Here is a 26,070-nt window from a genome sequence, read left to right on the forward strand (position 1 = left end):
TTTTTTTTATTGAAATACTTTAACTGATGTTAGTAATGCATGTAAGGTGTGAAACAAGACATTGTGTCATTGGTGTGGCAACAAGAAGTAAAATAGTATAGCATTTCACAGCGTCCTATATTTATTTGGTTTAATGCATGACAGGTAGCTTAAGCAGCACCATTTTTGTTTTAACAACAAAAGCTAATTTACAGGTAATGACGACATATGTATGTGTGACTGCTGATATGGCCTGACATTGTAAAGTTGTAAGAGAGTCACTTTGGGTAATAAGAAAATGTTTTTTTTGCCAGGAGTTAGCTGACAATACACAACTCTCCGAGGTAAATATTAGGCTAGGACCAGTAGCTTGTTAGCTTAGCAAACAAAATTGTAAACCGCATCCGTTGCTGTGTTGTTTTTTCATGTTTTCGTACATATTAGACAAAGGAATTACACTATATTTTGATTATTGAGCTTTGGAGAAACCAATATGGCTTATTTTGTAACATTTGGACACATTTGTTTCCCCCTCATTTCAGTCTTTGTTTTAAGCTTAGCTTACGTCATCATTAAAATACAGACGTGACAGTTAACCCATCTTCTTGTCTTATGCCTGGCATGTTAGCAAATAACAGTATTTTCCAAAATGTCAAACATTTTCCTGGAGCAAGGAAGGTTTTGTGTTTGGTATTAATTATATTTGAATGCCTTTGTTTCAGTTTTTAAGGTTGCATGTATAACAATTACAGTATAATATATTTGATCAGCCTCCATTTATTTTGGAAACATAGTATGAAAAGATGGCTTATTCTCAATAAAGGAAGTGTTGGATGGAAAATGGGGTCACAGGGCAGGAATGTCATCTCCAACACCAAGCTTATAATAAAGGTTGAAGACAAAGGAGACTGAAAGTGAGTTACCATGGCATTCATAGTTTAATTAACCGTCATTATGCAGTTTCACTTTCATTTCAGCACTGCTAGGAATGTGCTCAGACGTCAATTTGCATTTTTTTCCTGCGGTTTGCATGCTCAGCCTTAGCTCCTTGTGTCCAGAGCCTCAGCAGACAGGCCTGCAGGCAGGGAACTTCCCGGGTCCCCCCCCCCCCCCCCTACCTATTGGATTTGGCCTTTATTGAGGTCCCTGGATGAAGAAATCAAAACCTCAACAGGCTCTATTGTGCCAAAGCATCAAAAGAAGCGGTGGCATGGCAGTGGCTTTGATCATGAGGCAAACACAGGCGGGGAGAGGGGCTGGTTAGAGGGGGAGATCACCCCTGCTCATGAGCTCATAAAAATACACTAACACACAGGTGCAAAGACATACTGTGTGAGCGCTGGGACATACCGTGCACACACAATAACACTCTTTCTCACATGCACGCATTGTCAAATGAAGAACATGCTGCGCCCTTCTCTTTGATGCACCTCTGTGTTTTTACCTTAGGCAAAGTCACACGATCACTCAGTGTTCAGGACACAGTGTAACGTTTCACCATGAATGCCACTGAGGGCTGAACTGGATTCACCACAGGTGGAGTCTGCCATTGTGTTAGCCAAATTAAAGTTGGGGTTGGCAGTATTTATTTGGTATCATTGGACAAAATCCCACGATAACCTTTCAGTCTATATAAAAGAAAACTTGACTTTGCCAACCTTCTAAATCCTATATGACGGGAGACTTTTGCCAATCACAGGTCATGTATTTTACTATTTGCTGTCCTACAAAGGGAATGTGGGGGAAAGTTGCTATTCCAGTATTGGCAGAAACGACCTATTCCGCAAAAGAACCCAAAAGAAGGAAGACAGACATATGGAAAAGAAAGTAAAACAATATTGTAAAAGTATTTGTACAGAAAATGTTGCTTATCAAAGCCGAAGTCTCATGGCTAAAGCTAGCTCATGTAGCTCCTGGCTGCACAATCAGAACAATAAACTTTTAGCAACTGTTTCTCTCCACCTCTCAAAAGCTTTGTCAATATTGTGGAAGCCTTGACTAGCAGTATTCCAAAAGGGTTTTACATGCCCACAAAACAGTAAGGTGATTCTCATAGAATGCTGCTGTATTACAACATCGGGATGAGGGTGACGTTTAAAAGTGGTGACTTGTATAGATATCTGAATGAAAATAATCCTCTGTTTATCTGGCCAAAACAATACTGCCTATCTCCTATAAAAGCACCACGCCCAATCATGCAGTTCTTTGGAGAAAGCACCTAAGCAATTATTGGAAAATACCAGTTTTTCCAGATTCTCACCTAACAAAATGGTATTATGTTCAAATTAACTGAAGCAGTTCCAAGGATAGTCTTTGAAAAGTGAGCCCTATAAGGCTTTGGCATTTTCCCATTTATCAGCAACTACTTCCCGTGGTTGATGTTTCAACAGGTCAGCAAAACCCAGCTGCAGCTTATGTCAAATCACTTTGGGTCAGGTAATGATTTGATGACTTTTTCCAGCTTGAAACCATGTTATTTTTATCAATCAGCTGCCTGCACACCTCTAGCCTCTTCTGTCTTTTTTCAACTTTAATGTTTGACCAGCTCAGGTTTTATCTCAGGGAGTTTGCTAGAACTCAGAATAGATTGACATGGAAAAAACTTCATGATTGGACATGTATTTTTCCACTGACTAATAGGAATTCTACTTAAAAGATGTTGAGTCAGCACACAATGTGACATTTGATCAAAACAAGTTTGTTAATGATACAACTCATGGAAGAAAGGACAAAATACAGTTTTGATTTAAAGTGACTGTGGTTCCTATTTCAGGTCAGCTTTTGAGTTAAGCAAAGTTCACAGTGTTCTGTTATACTTCCCCCGGCATGTGGCAGAGTTCCCAGCGGAAAAAGATCAGAGGGAGAAGTGGAACGGTAATCTCAGAGTGGTCAAACAGCGGAAAGTCACAGCAAACCTAAATCAGGGGTTAATTATTTGTGCTGATAAGAGATTAAAGCGAGTGGAACTACAGTAAAAATAACCATATATTTGTCAAACACTACCACACTGCCCATTCAGACCACATTCGGTCAGGCTGACCTATAGCTTGAATTGTTTTGAGGAAAAGCCGACAAGTTGTTATCGGCTTAGGAAGAGAAAATGACCCTTCCTGTTTACTTATTATTCCAGAATGTGTATGTCTTAGCTGAAGTAAATGAAGGATTTGGACAATGACACCAACTTTTGGGTTTGATTAAAATTAGCTAGCGTACCTTTTATGGCCGTTCCCTGGATTTTAAATAATGTATCTTTTTACGTAAATGTTTCAATCAAATGTTGCATTTGTTTTTCTGTTAAATTTCCTTTAAAGAAATCTAAAGAAACAGCATTGGCTTTTACAGCTATTATTGTGTTTTCATACATCAAAGGTTAGACCCAGACGCACGGTCTGTATTGGAACTGGCGGCGGTGGGAGGATTGTTTTGGTGGCTCGTGTCTGAAGTGGAAAACTGGACACAGTTATGTGAGTTTGGAACTATTTACACACCAGCATAGTGTTGATGAAGGACAAACACAGCTCGTGAAAGTCAAGGTGTTCTCCGTTGTGGAAAGATTGTGATAACCTTAATCATAGGCCTCTGGAAATCGCTGGCCCCAGTCAGTTTGCTCACACACTCCTACTGGTTTTGGTGTGTTTGTGTGAGTGAGTGCGTAAGCTGGGTCTGTGTCAGTGTATATGTTCATGTTTGCATGTGAGTATGGATGTGTGTGTGTTCTGGGGTCGGACAAACAAAGGCAGGGTTCTTTTTGACGAACCAATTAAAGAGCAGGAAGAATGGGGGAGGACACACGGGCCCATCATGCTTTGCCCATCACTCAAATTAAAGGTGGCAAGTGCAGTAACAACAATCACGATGTTATGAAGCTCTCGTGTTTATCAGGGATGTTTAGCAAGAGTTCCCAGGAAAAACTGTATTCAAATTAACCGCCGTGCACTCATGCATGTGAACTAACTTTCTGATATTATCTGTTATGAATCCACTCCCACTCGCTAAAGCCTCAATTCCAGAGAAATCATTTTAACTTGGAAAAACACTTCCTTTTATTGCGGTGAGAGCCACACAGTACGTGACAGTGTCTCTTGAACTTGAATAACTCATGCTAAAAGGCTTGTATTTGTTTAAAGGTCCCATGTCATGGCCATTTCTACTGATCATAATTCCATAATTGTTGAGGTATACTAAAATAGATTTATATTGTGCAATTTTCCCAAATCGCATTGGTTTCTCATACAGCATCTCTATTCACTCTCTGTCCTAAACGGCTTGTTGGAGCTCCTGCCCCCCCCTCCCTATGAGCCCAGTGGCCGTCTGCGAGACAGCGAGACACAGCGAAACCCAGCCCGAACACACACACACACCCGCAGCCTGGCTGGGAGTTTGTGTGTGTGCTCACACACCGACACACAGCCTCGCCGCATCCCGCCGTCTCAGGGAGGAGAAATCGGCGGAGCTGCAGCTGAGAAAAGATTGAGTGTGTGTGTGTGTGTGTGTGTGTGTGTGTGTGAGGAAGTCCGCGGATTGGTCAATTTGGACCAATCCACGGACTTAACGTAACGGCTCCGCAGACGTAACATAACGGCTCCACGGATTGGTCCATTTGGACCAATGGGTCCATTTGGGTATGGGCACGTCACTGTACCCAGGAAGAAAAAGAGAAATCTCCAACGAGGCGGTGGGAGGATTGTTTTGGTGGCTCGTGTCTGAAGTGGAAAACTGGACACAGTTATGTGAGTTTGGAACTATTTACACAAAAGCATATCGTTGATGAAGGACAAACACAGCTCGTGAAAGTCAAGGTGTTCTCCGTTGTGGAAAGATTGTGATAACCTTAATCATAGGCCTCTGGAAATCGCTGGCCCCAGTCAGTTTGCTCACACACTCCTACTGGTTTTGGTGTGTTTGTGTGAGTGAGTGCGTAAGCTGGGTCAGTGTATATGTTCATGTTTGCATGTGAGTATGGATGTGTGTGTGTGTGTTCTGGGGTCGGACAAACAAAGGCAGGGGTCTTTTTGACGAACCAATTAAAGAGCAGGAAGAACGGGGGAGGACACACGGGCCCATCATGCTTTGCCCATCACTCAAATTAAAGGTGCCAAGTGCAGTAACAACAATCACGATGTTATGAAGCTCGTGTTTATCAGGGATGTTTAACAGAGTTCCCAGGAAAAACTGTATTCAAATTAACCGCCGTGCACTCATGCTTGTGAACTAACTTTCTGATATTATCTGTTATGAATCCACTCCCACTCGCTAAAGCCTCAATTCCAGAGAAATCATTTTAACTTGGAAAAACACTTCCTTTTATTGCGGTGAGAGCCACACAGTACGTGACAGTGTCTCTTGAACTTGAATAACTCATGCTAAAAGGCTTGTATTTGTTTAAAGGTCCCATGTCATGGCCATTTCTACTGAAGATAATTCCATAATTCCATAATTGTTGAGGTATACTAAAATACTACAATTTTCCAAAATCTCATTGGTTTTCTCATACGCATGTCTGCGAGACAGCGAGACACAGCGAAACCTAGCCCGAACACACACACACACACCCACAAGCCTGGCTGGGAGTTTGTGTGTGTGCTCACACACCGACTCACAGCCTCACCGCGTCCCGCCGTCTCAGGGAGGATAAATCGGCGGAGCTGCAGCTGAGAAGATATTGAGTGTGTGTGTGTGAGGAAGTCAGCGGATTGGTCCATTTGGACCAATCCACGGACTTAACGTAACAGCTCCACAGACGTAACGTAATGGCTCCACAGATTGGTCCATTTGGACCAATGGGTCCATTTGGGTATGGGCACGTCACTGTACCCAGGAAGAAAAAGAGAAATCTCCAACAAGGTGTTCTGGGGCAGCATAGACAGGTGTTAGAGTTTTACTCGCTACAGGGTGTACTTTGAGGGTTTGTGACTTTGCAGACCGTTTACATGCATACAAATCTTCATAACACACAAGGGGACGGGTAATAACCGGAAAAGCATGACATGGGACCTTTAAATGAGTCACTTCTTCATTTTATGTTTTTGCTTAACACTTTGAAGGCCACCAAGACATAACTTAAAACAAATATATATTTAATTTGTGTTTTAAGACTAAACCAATGACTAATCCAATGTAGTGCCTATATGTCACCATTACTGACTATTTTAGGGCTAGAGTTTCCTAGGGCTATATATTAATGCTACATTACCCATTAGAGTCCCCACTAATTAGACAGGTTTTTGTATCAACTTAAGACCCTTCAAAATTACTTATTCAGGTCTACTGCTGAATAGCATGCTGGAAAATGTTCCTTCTTTTTCTTACTATTTTGAATTCTGACCCTACAGTGATCATAAGTCAATGTTTTTTCATATAATGTTTAAGTGTGTAGTGGTAACATTCATTATAAACAAACCAAAATGTTATATGTACTTATTAAGTAATGTCAGAAGGGAAAGTGGCCGTTATAAACGGTTGGCTTGGATGAAAAGTAGTTGCTGGGGTTTTCCAAAACGTCTATTGTGAACATAAATGGGAAATTAAGGGTACTTCCTGGAGAGTAACTGCAAGAGCAGGTGTGCTGCCTTTCATTTGTACAACAAATGGAGTGTAGAGTTTTGCTTTGATTAAAGTAACTACAGCTTTCAAACTTTTCTTCCTGCAGTGTTTCCAATTGTAAGACGCTGTCGCAAAGGTATGCAGTCGGAATTCGGAATTTATTTGCATATTATGGCTTGTGAGGCGCTGCATAGCTTTAAAGGTCACATGTATACAACAGAGTGGCTACGAGCCTAAACACGACATGAGTTGTAACCCTAGTGTTTTTTACTTACATTTGCACTTGTCTTAAACATGTGACTACAATCCCCAGGTATTGGGGGAACTTCTGGAGAGCCAACATCATGCCTTGCTGCGTACTTGATCACCAAACAGGGAATTGGCCTTGATCAAAGTGCTTTGATAAGGGCAGACTAACATAACTTGTAGTATTAGGGTTAGGGTTTGTATATTTAGCCAGGTTTTGTTACTCGTAGATAGTAGAAATCTTTTTTTGTATCACTATTTAGTAAAGTTACCACAGTTAACATTAAAAGAATGGGGAAAAAAAGGGAGCAAACCAAGGGAATAGACAAAGAGAAGGAGAGACTTAGGCCCCGCTCACACGGGACCGTTTGCGTTTATGCACAGTATGCGTATTCAAAAAAGTCTTCCGTTCACATGCATTTGTTTCATTTAACGTGTCTGTTTAAACGAGGCCGCTGGAAACGCTGTAGTACATATGCTGGGACTGTAAGTGGCGCTGTAACTTCCGCCAAAATACACCAAAAGCCGCGAAGAAGAGCAGCCTGGAGCAGCCCCGCAGCAATGTTGCCATGGCTACCCTTCTGTTTAAGCCCTGAAACTGAAACTGAAACTGAAAGAAACCGAATCTGTTGTTGCTGATGGTTGTGGTAGAGGAGCTGTATATTTTTGCACTAATATCTGTAGCATGGTCAGTAGCAGTAGCACTAGCAGTAGCTACTGACAGGAGGAAGTCAGTGTGTGTGGCGATTGCTGGTATTCAGCGGGAAATAGTCATTTCCTCAGCATATGGATAAATGCAACGGGGAAGTTAACTGAAAGAAACCAAGAAGCACGTCTCTGTGGATATTGCATCGAGAGGACGGCTCAGAAAGAGAGATATTCTCTACAAACACCGGGTGAGATGCACCTTTGTCAATATAATGGATCAATGCATGAAATCTGACTCTGTTTATTTTGTTTAAGGAGTATATTGGGCGTTAACAATTCTGGTTTGCCTTTTATAATATTATTTCATTCAAGAACCCCTTGTGCGTTTAATTAACACAGCTATTTTTGATAGTTGCTAGTACAGCAGTGAGCAGGAGAGGTGGGGCTATCCTATTTTTCCAGGAAATATTCGTATAGAGGTGATTACACGGACTCGGTTGACCCCCCAGAGCGTTTCGTTTGCAAATCTATCCACCTTGGGACCCGTTATTGTTTGTGGGGTCAGTTTCTATCGGCCTCGTGTAAATAATAGGGCTATACGCACGCGAAACTATGCAGATACAAGCAGTTTTCTCCTCGTGTAAACGGCGCCTTAGACAAAGGATCAGAGGTGAGGAACTAAGGAAGAGGGAAGTGTGAGGGAAATTGAGGTGCAAAAAAGAAAAAGAAGAAGAAGGCAATAAATGGAGGGGATGGGGGCTTCTACTTACAGGTGTTTCATCCCTTTGAAGAAGGGATTCTTCCCTCGCCTTAAGAAAGAAAATAATTAACACCTTCACGGTTGCCATGCCAATGTGCGGTCTCTCACTCTGCTCTCAGCTGTGCGCATTCCTGACAGTAATTACCCACAGTTCAAGGGCCCTCCATAATTACCCACAATCCATCTGCACTTCCATCCGAGAAAGAGACAGGGAGGCATCGGAATTTATTTGCATATTATGTCTCGTGAGAGGCTGCATAGCTTTAAAGGTCACATGGTGGCTATGAGCCTAAACACGACATGTGTTGTAACCCTAGTGTTTTGTACTTACATTTTTACATCCCTAGGTATTGGGGGAACCTCTTGAGAGCCAACATCAAACTTTGCTGTGTACTTGATCATTTAAAACCAAGTCAGGCATATTTAAAGGGGCCCTATGATGCTTTTTTAGGTTTTCCAATCACTGTAGTGTAAAGCATGCAAAGAGGTGCTGAAGCCCAGGCATTATGAGAAAAATAAAGACCTTTTTGAACATTAAAGCATGTAAACATGTCACAGTAAAGGCACAACATACAAATATGAACCTGAAACTGAGCATATTAGGGCCCCTTTAACTGTTTGTTTTTTATATATGTAGAAAAAGGCTCTAGTGGTTCATTCTGTGCTGGTACATTCAGCAGAAAGAAGACATTTTTTATCTACTTTTGAAGACAAACATATGAACAAATTTGCAAATTATCTAGCTCAGTTTAATTAGCAGATAATTGGTGTTAAACAACAATACATTAAAGCTCCCATGTCATGCTTTTCCGGTTATTACCCGTCCCCTTGTGTGTTATGAAGGTTTTTATGCATGTAAACGGTGTGCAGAGTCAAAACCCTCAAAGTACACCCTGTAGCGAGTAAAACTCTAACACAGAAAATACCTCCCCAAAACGCCTCGTTGGAGATACGTCACTGCCCATTTGAGTCTTCCATTTAGTTCCGGGTACGGCCTGATGTCATGCGGTACCCGGAACGAAATGGACCAATCCCGAAGAGCTATGGTCACACCCAGCGGCGCTGGCCGCACCCTCTGCCAGCCTAACATTTACTGTTGGAAGCTCTGGTTCAGTTCACAATCATCCAGTCATGCCACTGCCAAGGACCTGTTTCCTGAAATGTGAGGAGAAATCTGAGCTGTTTGTCCTACCGACGGAAGAACCACGTCGAAGTCAGTGGTTGAAATTTCTTTTTAACACTGTTCCTTCAGAGGTTCGAAGAACCGGCATTTCACAGACGAAAGCTTCAAAAACATTGCCCAGTTTGAGGCCGGATATGCACAGCTTGTTTGGATCGTTTGGAGCAGGGGAAGATCCGGGTACACAACCTGTAAGTTTGCATTGTTATTTGTGTATTTATCAAACAAGACTGTTTAAATGTGTAAACTGTGTTGGACTGCTAAGCCATTGACACAGTGCTAACTGTGCTAACTAAGTTGCTAGCGTTTCCATATATCAACTCTAATATCAGCAGATGGCCTTGCATACATGTATCTCATAGCAGGAGAATGTCTGCATTCACACACAAAATACCTATTGACAGTATACTCCGGGTGATTTGCCGTGCGGTCAGTCGCGAAACGTAATTACATTATAGCTGGCGTAGCGTGTATGCTACCGATCTAACCCACGGAGCTAGAGCTAGGTTTGGTCGGAAAAACATTTTTGTTATGCTACGTTGCTAGGGTTTAAATATATCAACTACAATGTCAGCAGATGGCCTTACATGTTTGTCATGGCAGGAGAATGTCTGCAGTCACACACACGGAATACTCATACAGTATACTCCGGGTGATTTACCGTACATTGTGACAGTACATATACTGCATGTATAGCTAACGAGGCTAGCTGTATGCTAGCGCAAAACAATGTATTCATGCAAGTTACATTGTATGACCGAACGTAGCAGAATACCCGTATACGATTGCAATTATAAACACGTTATTGCTAGCCTAATATGAACCACTAGCTTTTGTTCATAGTAGTTTTATTACACTGCATTATAGTTGCCTTTCCTCCAAGCTAACGTTCATATCGTGTTAGCTACCAAGGTAAACAAAGCTAGGTTAGCATATTAGCAGGCAAGCTGTTCATTACACTCCTACCACAACTACTACTAACGAATCTAAAACAACTAAGTTTCTCTAATATTTTGTGATTTGCATTTGATTTCGTCCAGCCAGATCCTGGCGGACAATCCATGACGGGGACGGGACTTCTACTACTACTGAGGCCTCGTGCTAAAAGGCACCGGCTGCGCCCAGGCAAGATGCGAGGAGGAATGGATGATATACCGTGTATATATGTATATTTATGTTCATTTTGTACATTTCTAAAAATAAAGTTTAATGGAAATACTTAGTAGGCCTATCCTTTCTTCCCTGAATTATTTGCTCCTATAACATATCATTCATATATCGCAAACCATGATTTGATTTCTCATCAAACAGTAGTAGTTTATTACAGGTAAAAATAACTTACTCTTTGTTATGACCGGCTCGTAGGCCACAACGGAAAGGCAAGGAGACATACACGAGTTTACAAAACCACAGCACATTTATTGTGGTAAATGCAGAGATAGGTGGTCGGGGAGAGAATCGCCGGGCCGCTGGGATTAATAGCACCGGCTACGGAGGTGTCCGTGATCGCGCTGATTACCCTCTTCAGCTCCACCCCACCGTAAGCCCTGCAATACACCTGCACAAAGGCCCTGGGGCCGTCACACTCTTCTATAACAACAGTTGTAGGTTCAGTTCGGTTAGTTAGCGTATAAAATATCAGCTGTACCGACGCCATTATTACACTGATGTTCCCCGAAAAAAGCGGGCGGAGCCTCTCTGGTGGTTGACTAATCAGAACAGAGTGGCCGAGCTGACCAATCGGAGCACACTAGGCTCACAGGGAGGGGGGGGCAAGAGCTCCAACGAGTCGTTTAGTGGAGAGAGTGAATACTGCTGAATACACATGCTTGACAGAGATGCTGTATGCGAAACCAATGTGAGTTTGGAAAATTGCACAGTATAAATCTATTTTAGTATACCTCAACAATGTAATTATGATCAGTGGAAATGGCCATGACATGGGCCCTTTAAGTCATATTTAATTCAGCAACAAACAAAGCAGCAATGTGTTCACCAATAATCCATAGTAATACATATCTGAATATATTCCAGTATGAATTCACACATGCCAATATTGACACACGAGGTGTAAGCGTATTATATTCACAGGAAATAATTGGACATGTTGCATATAATTATTCAATAAGCAGTCAGTGTTATCTTCAACAGGCACCGGTACGGTTGGGGAAGTTGTGATTACAACGCAAAAGCTAACCAATTACGGCAGAGGACGGGAGTCTTGTAATTCAAACTGCTGAGCGTGCAGAGCCTATTGGCATGCAATTAGTCTGGCCATCGTTAGGAGGCATCTCCTCGCTGATGCTGACGCTTCTCCATTAATTCTCATTACTTCCCTATTTTCTGTAACTGTGTGTGTGGTATGGCAGGGTTTGGGGTGTGAAGTGTGACTTTTCTATGCAGAAGGTCCTGATGCTGATCATTACAGAAGCCTAAGAGACCCAAATGGTGTGTTTTATACAAAAGGACCTCTTCTGTTCCCTATCATTTTTTTGATCTCTAAGATGCTGTTGGGAAAAGGGAAAAGGGAAAATGAACTGCTCTTCTACATGCAGCTGTTATCTGATTGGTTGCTTGTGAAAGTTCAGCTGTAAACAAGGTTTAGGAAATTACAGGAAATGTAGAATTCATATGTTTTTGTAGCTTGAACAACAATCTGAATATCATGGCGTGATGCTTCGATTTCTTCTTTTAATCTTTTGGTTGCAGGATGAAATATTGCTGCTTAAAAACCAAGAAATCCGGCTTTCAATATAAACAATATATAGAGATAAAGAATAATAAAATAACAAATTTAAGTAATGTTGTGGAAAACAAGCCTACAATTCATTGCCCACACATGCCACCAAACAGGGAATTGTCCTTGTGTGTTCCATAGTGAGCTAAACCTATGGTAGTGGGGATGACCTGCTGGCGACACCTTACACCTTTCAATTACCCTGATCATTTTAACCGCAACTGAGCCAGTTTAAATTTGAGCACCTGATAATTATCCTTGTCTCCATTGTCCGCTTATCATTTAGTGCATTTCAGAGTGAGCGCTCAGGTGTAAAGGATTTGAGCATTAGGGGCGGGGCGGGGGGGGGACCTTTTTATTGTGCTGGTGTCATAGGTGTTGTGGAGAGGGGGTCTGCAGTGGCTTTGCTCGCTATTGTCACTGTGTCATAGCATCAGGACCTATGGATTAGGGCCTCCTGAGGGTTACATTTCGACACAATGTGTCTGAGCGCTGCGGTGACATGTGGCCATTAGCCTCAACGGTGAATAAGTAATGATGTAACCACAGAAAAAAGATGGAAGATGAAACATAAACACAACGTGAACTGTATAGCTGCAAATATATTTTGTGTAGCAGCTAAATAATGTGTGCTTGTAAGGACATCTTTCTACAACGACAAGTTTTCTTCCGTGTGAAGATGAAATGGTGTGTGTCTGTGTGTCTGTGTGTGTGTGGTGTCTGTGTGTGTGTGTGTGTGTGTGTGTGTGTGTGTGTGTGTGTGTGTGTGTGTGTGTGTGTGTGTGTGTGTGTGTGTGTGTGGTGTGTGTGTGTGTGTGTGTGTGTGTGTGTGTGTGTGTGTGGTGTGTGTGTGTGTGTGTGTGTTGTGTGTGTGTGTGTGTGTGTGTGTGTGTGTGTGTGTGTGTGTGTGTGTGTGTGTGTGTGTGTGTGTGTGTGTGTGTGTGTGTGTGTGTGTGTGTGTGTGTGTGTGTGTGTGTGTGTACAGACTGCTGACCAGGCAGCCAGAGCCCGGGCCCTCACAGACACACAGTCAGCACAATGCCTGTCACAGCAGCTGGCCAATCAGATCCCTCGGAGCACAGGCCAAAGGGCGGACAGGAACCAATTGTCGTGATAGGATCCTCTGTGCGGTGGTATAACTAGTGGCTCAATTCAACAATACTGATGCATGCTGATATATTGTTAGCGCAAAGAAAGTCAATGAGTCACCCATTTCTCAGAAACATGTCGGTAACAATCTGTCATCACGTAGTTGGGGTCTTTTGATATCTCTGCCAGAAATCAACAGCTGCTTCAACTGAAATTCAACTGAAACTTAAAAATGTATGTCAAAATAACGCTTTCAATATGATTTTAATGAATTTTAAACGTACATACTCTAGAAACATGCTATTAAATCTTAAGGAAATTATAGACATGAAAATTAAGCATTAGTTTTAATAATTTCCCATCATCAAAGGTAAATATACTTGCTATTTTGCCTCTAAGGTATTTAAATTGAAGAACAGCAAACAGCTTAAAAAAGGTTGTTACTAAACCTCCAAAACAATCACAAAAAAATACCGAAGTCTAAACCTTTCAATGGGTGCCATTTCAACAGGTAACAATCAAAATGGTACAAGTAAACATAGATTTCTCAACAGGAATGGCAATCTCTTAAGCTTTAGCAGTGTTTACCAAATGCAATTACTTTTTCATACAACATAAAGTCATACTTGTTCAAGAAAAGACATTTAGAAGCCTGCAGTTATTTATTATAATATGTGGACTGATACTTGTGGCCTTTTTTGTCAGTACATCCCAGTTGTATATACAAAGTATGTAAGACATGCAGATATTCAGAGTATCATGTATAAGCAATTATAAGTTGTGTTCGGCTGTGAAAAACGCACTATAGCTTTTCCACAGCTGAAAAAATATTTGTCCTAAAAAATGCAGAAATATTTCCAAATGCTGTCTAGTTACAGAACAAATGTTCACTGGTCATCTGCTGTGATCTGCTCATAATACTACGTCCTCCTCTTTCATTTTGGTTCTACAATATCCTTGAATATATCCATCAGTGTCAGACATGGGTCAAACCTCTTCTGTGGGCCATATCAAAATATTCTAGATTGAGAATACAAAAACACTGAGGACATTGTCCTGATGTTGAACTGCAGTCAAATTAACCCAAACCCACAAAAAATACTTATCTGTTTTCTTTGTCATCCACATTCCGTCCTTTTGGCAAATGGCAAATCAGCATAAAAGGAAATTGGCCTTTACTTGAATCGAGCTCATTGGAGTAAAAAAGCGCTTTAATTTTGAACAGGCAGGGTACAATGAGAGATCCATGGACTATCTCGGACCCCCACCCCTGGGTCGCTGGGCCTGGGGGATTTAAGGCTTTGGTCTCAGTATCCTCTTAAGACAGGGATGGGCAGTTAAATGGATCAAGTCACTGGAGGGAAGTGGAGCACTTAGCTGAAACTTTCATGTGTACAGTATGAAGACGGTATATACGCAGTTCTGGATTAACTACCAACGCAGCTGCTTGAGGGGAGGACTTCTCAAACCGTTTGAGAAATAGACTTCGAAAGTCATTACTGACTGGTAAATAAGAATCTCTTAATAAGGATAAGAGGTGAAAACTCCATTTGGAATGTAAACCATTTATGTCAACTGTTAAGTCAAATTTGCAGTATCGCTTTGATAGCTCAAATTGCCTCCATATGGGGGAAGGCAGTGAAAACATAACATGTGTTTTTAATTTTTCCATTAAAACTGTGCTAATCTTTCCTACCACAAAGTGTTTTACTACCTGAGTTCTGAGTTGGGCAGCTTGCCAGCCTTTTTACATGCTTTACTCAAAGGCCAACACAAACCTAAAACCCTCAACTATTAAAGTTTGTTCCTATCCAAATGATCAAACAGGATTTGTTATGTTATTAAAAGGCCTACACAAACCCTGCGGCCTGTTCTGTCCCCTCCTGCAGTACTTATGTAAACACTTATGTGTGCATATACACGTTGACTTAGGCTGATATTGAGGTTTTTAATGATAAAAAGCCCCAAAAAAGAACATGCATACATAAGTGAGTACTTGAATCTTTTCACATGTGTGTGCGCTGGAAGCTGTCGTCCTCAAGTGCTAGGGCTTAATTGCCAGTAATTAAGTCAATTAGGGCATCACCGAGCACATGCCGTCTATGTACATTCAGAAGATTAAACACTATTATATTTATATTTCACTAAATGAGTGGTTAGCAAGCAAATATTAGTGTCCTAGACATCCCGAGAGTTATGTAAAATGGTAACTATAAACAAATACATTTAACAATTATAAATGTCATCTCAGGAAATCTTATTTCTTAATGTTTGTTCCCTCGATTTGTCCTCCTTTGACTTCTCTGGCTGGTTTTACACATAGATACTCACGCATGACTGCACATGAGTATGACCCTAGGCTGTGACTGTTAAAAGTGTAGAGTAAGGTATCATCTTGAACTTTCATGGAAGCAGAATGTCCTTTGTGCTTTTTAAAAGAACATAAAGTACAACATGTGAAAGACAAAGTGGGAGAATGCAACACAGTCTCACGGCATTTCGTGTTATAGTCACGAAATTAATCTATTGATTCGTGTTCACCAACACGATTTTCCCTTTTTTTAAAAGCAATGTAAATAATAACAAATTAGAAGGAAAAACAGATAAAAAAAATACAGATTTCAGTATTCTGACACAGAACGATTTTAGAAGCAATGTATTTCTATTGGTAGTATGTTTCATGCCTGCACCAAATAATAACAAATTAGAAGGAAAAAGAGATGACAAAAAATACAGATGTCAGTATTCTGAGGCTCTGAGCCCCATTTCTTTTCCTCGCGGACGGCAAAAAAACTCAGACATTATACAATTTAAAATAAAAGGGATAGGGTTAGGCTTAGGGTAAGATATTGAGTAAGAAAATGTGTTTATGAACCACACAGCTTCCGGTCTTCCAAGACAAAACCGGACAAAAAGACGTGGTGCAGGCACAAAACATACTACCAATAGAAATACATTGCTTTTAAAATCGTTCTGTGTGACACGAAAAAAATGCGAAAATCATGTTGGTGAACACGAATCAATAGATTAAATTAATTTCGTGACTATAACACGAAATGGCGTGAGACTGGGTTGGAGAATATGTGTGTAAAGAACTATTGGACAGTTAATCATCGTGGCTGCCGGATTACGAGGCTGAGTCGGGACCTGACAGTGTTACATAACGCTGAGTCCAGACAGTAATCCATGCAGTGACCTGGCTGACATGGAACACAAAGGCCCTAACCTGAACAGGGTCAGCAGCCTACACTAACGCTGTCTCTCAAAGTACTGGAAAAAAATGTATCGACAGAGAAATGAATCCACGCAGGTTTAGCTGCTAAACTGTGTAGCTGTGAGCTAGCCAGTCAGGACCTGCTATCACTAGTCAGTCAGCTTATAGCCTCTTTTTTTCTGTACTCTCCCAGTCCTTTTGTTCTTAGGTGGAACAAAACTTTAACAAGCTAATACGCTCTTGCTAGCAGTCAGTTAGAAGGCTTGTTGACGCTGTCGCTTCTGTATTATTGAGTTAGCAAGACTTTTTAAAAACATAATTCTATCAACAACCTGTCAAATAACTTGCTGCTAACAATTCTTCTTTTGAAAAACAATGGGTCAAAAATATGTTAGCCGTGTACACCAAACACAAACAGCTTGTACCAAAATGAAGCAAAATTGCAACCTTAGCGATCCTATTGGTGGTGCAAATACGAACAGGAGAAAAGTCCTTCAAGGTATGTATATCTCAGGGGGAAATTCATTGTAGGATGTCCCTAGAACTATTTGGTTTGAAGACTAAATTAATTTCACAACTTTCCAGTTCTCCCTTGCTAATGGGCAAAGGTCTACATTTTTGGATAAAAATGAACCAAAGTAAAACAAAGTATTAACCTTGTCTAAAGTTTTCATACACTTTTTGTAATGTGATCTCATTTTTAAACAATAATCTAGAATCTAGATCATCTTACCCTAAAAAGGTCATCTTTAAGGCCATGCACCCCTACATGAGGACACAGCTACTGTTAAAATGCCACCAGAGAACATAATGCATGTCCATCCTGCACACATGTTGAGGAATCTAACCCCAGCACGCTGCATGACAAATCCAAGCCCTCAGATTTCCCTGGCAGAGAGCACCAGCTCAACCAAGCTGGGTCGATTTCAATCGGCGGCTACCCAAAATGATGTGGCTGCCACCGGACTAGCATGATGGGGCTAAAAATAAACCCTGCCGACCCGAGGCTCTAATGTGGTCACGTACGCTCTGGTGTGTCTGGTTTTATGTGTCCCCAATGAAACCCATCAAATTACAGATGCAAACCCAGCCGGACCCCTCATCAAAACTATTTCAGCTCGCTGACACAGTTTACTAAGGCAGTAATTAGAGCAGAGGAAAATGGGAGGCATCCCAGGCACGCGGAGAAAAAGAAAAGACAGGAAAAAAATGAAGCAAAAAAATAAAAGAGAGAGAAGGAGCAGGGAGGACAGTGACAGCTCATCAGTGGGCTGCAAGCCATTTTTCTTTTGCTCCCTCCCTTCTTCGCTTCTTCTACATGCACGGATCAAAGAATTGGTGAACATAAATAAAAGCCATGAGGATGATTTCCCATGAGAGCTATGAACAACTGCATAGTACGCGTTCAAATCAAGCCGCGGTAAAACAGCTGTGGGCTTCTGCTGTCAGCACGCCGGGCGGTCGGCACACTGCCTGACGGCGTCGCTCGCTGCTCATCTGGTTCTCAACACTGCCAAGAAAGTGAAAGGATCCATACTATGTGGTAAAGGCATTTTTGTGGTGTGTGTAAGGCGCATTTTTTAGAAAGAGAGGTGCTTGTTTGTGAGTTGAGCTGATTTTACCCATCTATCTTTTTCATATACAAGATCATGGGATGGCTGGAACCTGTCACCTACTGGGTGAAAGGCAGTAAACACCCTTGACATGGCACTAATTTATCACGGGGCCGACACTCAATATCATTCCAGTCGCCTTACCATTGCCCAACGGAAACCATTTGCACACTTGCATGAAGGACATGAAATACCAATGTTATCCTGACCTGCATTTTGTTTTGGTTCACCTGTGGAATCTGTGGCCAAAGAGAAAGTACATACTCTTTTTGTATTCCTTTCTCTGTGATACATCGTGCTCTCTTCAGTTGCCAGAGTGACTTCAGCTGAAGTGACACTCTATACAGAAGTGCAAATGAGGAGAGACTGGTTTAGGGTTAGAAATTAAACTCATTCAAGCTGATGACTGCAAGCTATTTACTATTTCAAATTCACCTGAGCTGAACTGTCTGAGGCAGCTCCTCATTAAGATGCATTTGATTCAGCTTTTAGAAGATCTTTGGAATAAAATAATACTGAAAAAGCAAAGATCTAAAGAATTATAAACCATTGTAAATAACAACTATGTGGCTCTAGAAATACTAGGAGGGGTGGAAGGTTATTTCTGCAGGGAATAGGCTGTTGCTGACCCTGGTGCAGGTTGAACACATTGCATTTGAAGCCTAATACAATAAACCATTGAACTCTTTGTTGTGTATGCAAATGTTTAATAAGATAAAAGCAAATCCACCCTTGAGGCTTCTGCTTTGCTCTCACACGACCTGCGTGAGAGGGTTATAGTAGTATATGCCTTAAAATGCAAATGTAATTTCCTATTAACTAATTTTCTTTAAGGGAACACAGAGCTTTATATAGATAGATATATAAAAGCAATATGTCTATAGGGTGTTTTTATACTAAAACAACATGAAGCCATGTACAAATATGTTGACGGCATGGTAGTTCTGAACTTGTTATAGTAAAGAATCCACAAACTGAATGATCATACAGTGTATTCAGAGCATCACTGTATCCTGAGTGTGTGCACATTTACATAACTTTGCAGTCGGCAGGCCTATAGCAAGATAAGGTTCCCTGGAACTCTCTGAAGCTTTTGTTTGGTTAGTGAATGCACACACACACACACACACACACACACACACACACACACACACACACACACACACACACACACACACACACACACACACACACACACACACACACACACACACACACACACACACACACACACACACCACACACACACACACACACACACACACACACACACACACACACACACACACACACACACACACACACACACACACACACACACACACACACACACACACACACACACACACACAGGTTATCAGAGGTAGCAGAAGATACAAAGTGGAGAGTTCACAGAGAGCCAAGGTCAGGTCAGATGTGTAACAGTAGGACTGGAAAGTGTACCTTCTGCAACAGGACAGCTGGCTTCCCAAACCATGGCCATCTGATTGTGTTTTTAAGTGCTATTTTGTTTTCATAATTATGTCAGTGCATGACATTGTTTTTAGTTGTATCATAATTCAAATCCCTCAAATCATCTTTGGACAGTCATCAATACCTTTTGCACTAATGCATGTCCAGCATCTGTCTTGAGAGCCTCTTAAACGATATTTTATATATTATTTAGAGTATGAAAAACTTTTTAGATAGTTATTGGGCTGTTTTAATCTGCCAGAGAAGCAGTCAATAGTATTATTATTGTTGATATAATACGTTTTAATTATTCATTTTAGGTTTGTTTTTTATTACATTTTGTGTATTTTGCTATCCTTCAACTCATTGTTATTCCTATCTTGGCTAGGACACTTGAAGAGGTTGATTTAAATATATTACAAAACCACATTATTAATATATTTGTTATTTGCCCAAACTTTCTTAAAAAAATTACAAAAGTATGGGTCCCAAGTGTGTGATGATAATAACAGGCACTGTATTTTTGGTTTACAAAAGGTAAACAAATAACACAAGGGATTTTAAGGTATACATTTTCACTTGCAAACTGAGAAGACAGCAATCTGTGGTGAATCACACAACAAAGTGAGTTTTCCACTCTTAACATCTCTGTCTGTCTCACTGCAGAGCTGCAGGAGGAAAGGGAGGGGGGAGGGCGACTCAGAATTGCCGCCACGTGCGCTCAAATGCCTGCTTTATTATAAAAACTTTTTCTGGATTGGTCGTGATACGAAACACGGTATTTATATACGGCTTCTTATTGGTCGTGGCCCCGAGTCGATAGTGAACACAGCGCAAAGCTTCCAGACAAGGGATTCATGGGCGTCTCGTACTATGAGAAAGTAGTGCGCTATAAAAATGATTATTTCGATACAAAAATCCAACAAAATGATTTTAAAATCACAACATGTACGAAGTGGTTTCATGTCTTGTTTTATCTAATGAAAGGGGGCGGTTTTGAGCTGTAATTAAGCGAACGTGTCGACTTGTATTGGAGGCGGAGGGATATCAGAATCCCACCGCGCGTCAAAATATTGGCTCTGGGAGACCGCGCCAAAGCTCAGACAGCAGCCACTCTTCAGGATAACAACACACTGCGGAGGCCCTTTAAACGCACTCTCCATACGGCTACCATACACATCGGAGTGCACGGGCTTTTTTATCACTTCAGGGAACTGTTTTCGTTTGTTTTTGCTTCGGTCAAGACACAGAAGTCAGATTTAATGCCTCTTCTCGGGAATCGGTGCACGGCTCCACGGTCGTGAGACCACTCTACCGGGTGCGGTGCGGCGGAGTTAATACACTGCTGGACTGGATATATATACTATTCACTTGAAACCAAGACGGTCCGCACCACCATTTCTACTGAACCTGCATTTCTCTCGTGTGACTACATCGGTTCTTGGGACTCTCAGCTGCTGAATAAGAATACTCTACGCCGGCTTTTCAGCGTGAATATGTTGTTGTCAAAGTTTGGTTCATTTTCGCACATTTGCAACCCTTCGAGTATGGACCATCTACCAGTGAAAATACAGCTTCAGCCAGGTACGTTACTTCTTTTTTTTCACCACCTGTATTTGATTGAGAAGTCATTTAAGAAGCCTATTAACGCTAATACTACCCTTGCAAGCTAGTTAATGAACGCCATCAACCTAAACCTCGCACTACGCGGTGGTTTGTTGTGAAAATGTCGCACTTACCTTAACAATATTCATTTTAATTTGCAGTTAAAGTGGAAAAGGAGTCTTTCGAGAAGGTTTACCAGGTGGGCTCGGTGTTGGGAAGCGGAGGGTTCGGGACGGTGTACGCCGGCAGCCGGATCTCTGATGGCACACCGGTAAGGATTGGGATCTATGTTTTGATGATGCATGTGCCGCTGCCATGAGAGTCGGGGCGTCCTTAGATCAAAATACAATGCTTTTCCCCCACAATAAATCAAACAATTGCTTATATTTCATCTGTTTTATTTCAGGTTGCTGTGAAACATGTTGCAAAGGAGAGGGTGACCGAGTGGGGCACAATTGTAAGTAGTCATTCCCGATTTGTGTGTGTGGTTTGTTTTGGTTTCCCCCCTGCCTGCTGCATGGTGGGGGTTTTGTGTTTTTTTTTTTTTTTTTTCAAAGGGAGAATGGCTATATCTAATTATTCCTCATTTTATTACAGAACGGTGCTATGGTGCCTCTGGAGATCCTGCTGCTAAAGAAGGTCAGCTCGTCGTTTCGCGGAGTTATCAAAATGCTGGACTATTACGAGCGCGCGGACGGCTGGCTGATCGTCATGGAGAGGCCGGAGCTCGTCAAGGACCTTTTCGACTTCATCACCGAAAAGGGAGCCCTGGACGAGGACACCGCTCGGGGCTTTTTCCGCCAGGTTTTGGAGGCGGTCAGACACTGCTACAGCTGCGGTGTGGTTCACAGAGACATCAAGGATGAAAACCTGCTTGTTGATCTGCGCACCGGGGAGCTCAAGCTTATTGACTTTGGCTCAGGGGCGATTCTCAAGGACACAGTCTACACCGATTTCGATGGTAAGCAACCCCATTCCTCCTTTTGCGTTCATTGATATTAGAAGCATTTGTAATTTGGTGTTTTGAAGACATATCCGTGTGGGCTGGGTAGTGTTTGCCCTTGATGCTCCGCTGAGCTATATTCAGATATGGAGGCGTTCACGAGTGTGTGACGCAGTGGTCTGTTTTTGGTCGAGGGTTTTCCTTGCCTAGGGTCTTATCATAATCACAACCGATGATGACAAATTAAAAAGCATCCAGTGTTTTAGTAGTGATGTTATGGATTGATAGGTATGACTCAGTGTATACATCTTGTTAGTGGCCGTTTTTTTTTTTTTTTAAATGTGTGTATATATATATATATATATATATATATATATATATATATATCTAGATAATATATATCTATATATATATATATATAGATATATATATATATATAGATATATATATATATATATAATATCTATATATATCTATATTATATATCTATATATATATCATATCTATATATATATATATATATATATATATATCTCTCTTGATCCTCATTTGAGATGGTGGTGAGGTTTCGTTATTTTGTTATTTAAGCTAGAGTACTAGTCACAGTTTGTGGGTATTAGGTCAGTGCCACGTAACATCTGTTTGTTGTGAAACCCGAGTCGTGGTTCACGTGATGGGCTCGCGTTGCCTTTTTTTGTTATCCAAGTTCCTCCTTCCACAAGGGAGGGGGGAGGGAGAGAAAGCAGGGAGTGAGGGAGAGAGAGGATACGCAGGCCACCCAGTTTAGTGGTATAAGGAAGTAGGGAAGCATTACTACTATTATGCAATATTTTTGGGACTTTTTATTTATTAAATCTATCTGCTATTCCTATATTTTCAGCACTGATGCCTTCTATATTCTCATTATATCACACAAACCTTAAAAAAACGAGCCTTCTTGTGTTTGTTGTACTGCATCATACTATAATCATCACTCACCTCCCTACTTTTCTCTTCTCCTCTTTTTCTTTAGGTACCAGAGTATACAGCCCACCAGAGTGGATCCGCTTCCATAGATACCATGGCCGCTCGGCGACGGTATGGTCGCTAGGCGTGCTGCTGTACGACATGGTGTGTGGAGACATCCCCTTTGAGCAGGACGAGGAGATCCTCAGAGGGAGACTGTACTTCAGGAGAAGAGTTTCAGCCGGTGAGTCAACCATAACAACACAAAACACACACACTGACTCTGTCGCCCCCTAGCCACCATGAGTGGTACAGCCCAAAATCCACCTCATAGTTTTGCCCTTTACATCAGTGGAATACCTCACAAACAAAATGGCTGGTAGACAGATATATGAATGATAAATATAATAGATGTTATCATTTTGTGCAACAGCCCTAGTTACAGTAAAATAAAAGATGTGTGCTCATTCTATTGGCTGTCTGTGCGTCCTACACACTAGGATATCATTGATCCATACAAATTGAGTCGGATGCAGTGCTGCCTAATTAAAGAAAATCCTCATCCTCATCACTCTTTCTATCTCCTCCTCCAGAGTGCCAGCAGATGATCAAATGGTGCCTGGCCCTGCGGCCCTCAGACCGGCCCACCCTGGAGCAGATTTGCGACCATCCCTGGATGAGGACCACAACGACGACAGAATCTCCCGAGTCACAAGAGGAGCCTGTCGCCGGGGAGATCCGCCTCAGGACCATCAACACAGACTCTTCGTCAAGCACAAGCTCGAGCAAGGAGAGCCTCTGAGGGGGGCTCTGTTGGACTGAAAGACTTTGTGGGGAAAGAAAGGGGTTCGGACGGAAGGGGTTTGATGAAATGGACTCAAGGCCGGCAGCCTGTAGCCCATCAGTGACACCGCTGCTCCGGCGAGAAAAATGTACTTTAATTTTCCTCTTTTGTCGGGAATTTTCTAATTTATTACTATTTGTTCTTCCTAATCTTATTTTCCCCATCCCCTCTTTTTATTCTTCATTCAATTGATTATTGTTTCCTAATAGGGAAAAAAATTCAGTTTGGGCGGTCTTACCAGCACTATTTATTTTCCCCTTCCCCGTTTTTTAACTTTATTTTACTTGTTTTGTTACTAGGCTGGGTATGCAGCTGGCAAGGCCTTCCTATTCAGACATGGCTGCTCTCATAGAGCTTGGAGAAAAATCATTTTTATTTAAATGTTTTGATTTTGTAGTGCCTTTTTTTCGAAAGCTGCTTTTCTGTGTGTGTGTGTGGGGGGGTTTGACAACAACTTTTTGTTTTTGCCCCATGGCCCGGTGGCTACGTTGCCTGTGCTCTGATGGGAGGAAGGGCTTCTTTTTCCCTCCTCTCCATCACTGTGAGACGACCAGCCCTCAGCCTTGAGGCAAAGATAGCATTAGCTCGGAGAGAAAGAGGTGGGGGCTCCTCCTGACAATGGAATACTTGAAAAACACTCAACTCCGTGTCGTTCTCTTTAACGCTGCTCACTCACTCAATAGCCTGAACAGGTGTTTGGAAACTGGATCCTGTCTTTTCTGAATGTCTACACACACCCTCCACCTTCCCCCCCCCCACCATACCTGTTATGGGGTGTGCGGCCCTCTTGACTTTTCTTTTTGCCTCCCGCGATCTCACTGCTTGACACTACGTGGCCCCGCCCCTGGCCTCCCTCAGGGTTTTGGGGTGTGAAATGCACAATCAATGCAATATTCATGGACTCAATTATGTATTTTTATTTTTTCAAATATTGTACAGTATGTATTTTTTTTCTCTTTTTGTGTGTACATTATTTTTCCTCCCCGTTTGCATTTAATTTATTTGTAAACATGTAGACATTCCACACTCTGTGGTTATTTATTTATTTATTGTCTATGCTTAAAACCCCCTCTAAATTTTGCATATCCTACTTTGCCCCTGTTTTGCATTCCTATAACTTATTTTTACATTTCGACATGGTTTTTTTTTTTTTTTTAGATGTGGAGGATGCACTGAAGCAGTTGTCGATGTAAAGCAGAATAAAACAAGTTTACTTAAATTTGAAACCGAGCATTTGAATGTTATTTAACTACTTTAAAAAAGAAAAGACTGTTGGTAATGTTGAATGGCTAATCATCAGAGATATCATCTGCTTTCTGTACTGTCAAGATTAATTTTGAGTTCTATGGAAAGATGAACACCGGGTGGAACAGCCTTTGTAGTCGTCACATAGCCTCATATCGGAGACCTTTCACTTTAGCTGTGACTCATGGCTGTTAAGGATGGATATTGCTATTTTTTTATACAAAAGTTTCAATTAAACTCCCATTTTTATGTACAGAAATACGTCTGGTGTCTTGCTCATTTTGAACATGGTGTTGTACATGAGTTTTAACACTGAACATTTAGTAAAAACCACACGTACTATAGCAAAATACAGCTTCTTTCTTCACCTACGAGTACGACAGCACTCGAGACTAGTACACATGTCCAATAAAGCCCTTGGTTCATTTAGACTGCCTGTAGTAATAGCCTTTAGCTGGAGGACAACCTGCAGTAAGCACAAGGCTGATAAGAGACAGCTGAGGGGGGGGGGGTGATGCTGGCAAAGACAAAAGAAAGAAAGATTGGGGATGTCATGCATCATCACACACTTTTACACTGAAGACATTTAAATATAAACGATTTATTTTCCATTTCAAGCCTCTTGCTTCCCTACCAACAATACAATAACATGGTCTGTTATTGTGATGCAGGAGAGTATGAGTAACAGGCTGATGGCATGGTGTGTGTGTATATAGTGTGTGAAGGGTTTCCAGGAAGCTGGAGTAAGTGTTTTTTGTGGTTTCTGGGAAAGTGCTGCCCCCTCTGGTGAGTTTTTGCAATTTGCTTTTACCTGTTATATATATGTATATATAATCTATATCCGGATTGGTAGCCTTTAAATGTTTTATTTCTACAAGATAGACAGACATAAAGGATTTTTGGGGGATGGAAGTAACCTAAACCTCCATGAGAGTTATGCTTTTGATACATCACGCCTGATAGTTAATTGATTGACGCTTTTATTCATGGGTTATCTGAGAAGGATACAACAAAATACAAAGCAAAG

The 26,070-nt window shown here is 41.4% G+C and overlaps 1 protein-coding gene across 1 annotated transcript; it reads left to right on the top strand.

Annotated features, from left to right (window-relative positions):
- Positions 1-20,550: 20,550 nt before the first annotated feature.
- On the top strand, positions 20,551-25,298 carry pim3 (Pim-3 proto-oncogene, serine/threonine kinase). Its single transcript, XM_034131480.1, has 6 exons — positions 20,551-21,045; positions 21,228-21,337; positions 21,473-21,523; positions 21,664-22,027; positions 23,022-23,198; positions 23,548-25,298. The coding sequence occupies exons 1-6, from the start codon at positions 20,958-20,960 to the stop codon at positions 23,754-23,756; spliced, it is 999 nt and encodes a 332-aa protein (XP_033987371.1). The 5' UTR covers positions 20,551-20,957; the 3' UTR covers positions 23,757-25,298.
- Positions 25,299-26,070: the final 772 nt, after the last annotated feature.

The sequence above is a fragment of the Trematomus bernacchii genome, unplaced genomic scaffold, assembly GCF_902827165.1.
Source record: "Trematomus bernacchii unplaced genomic scaffold, fTreBer1.1, whole genome shotgun sequence".
Classification (NCBI taxonomy): domain Eukaryota; kingdom Metazoa; phylum Chordata; class Actinopteri; order Perciformes; family Nototheniidae; genus Trematomus; species Trematomus bernacchii.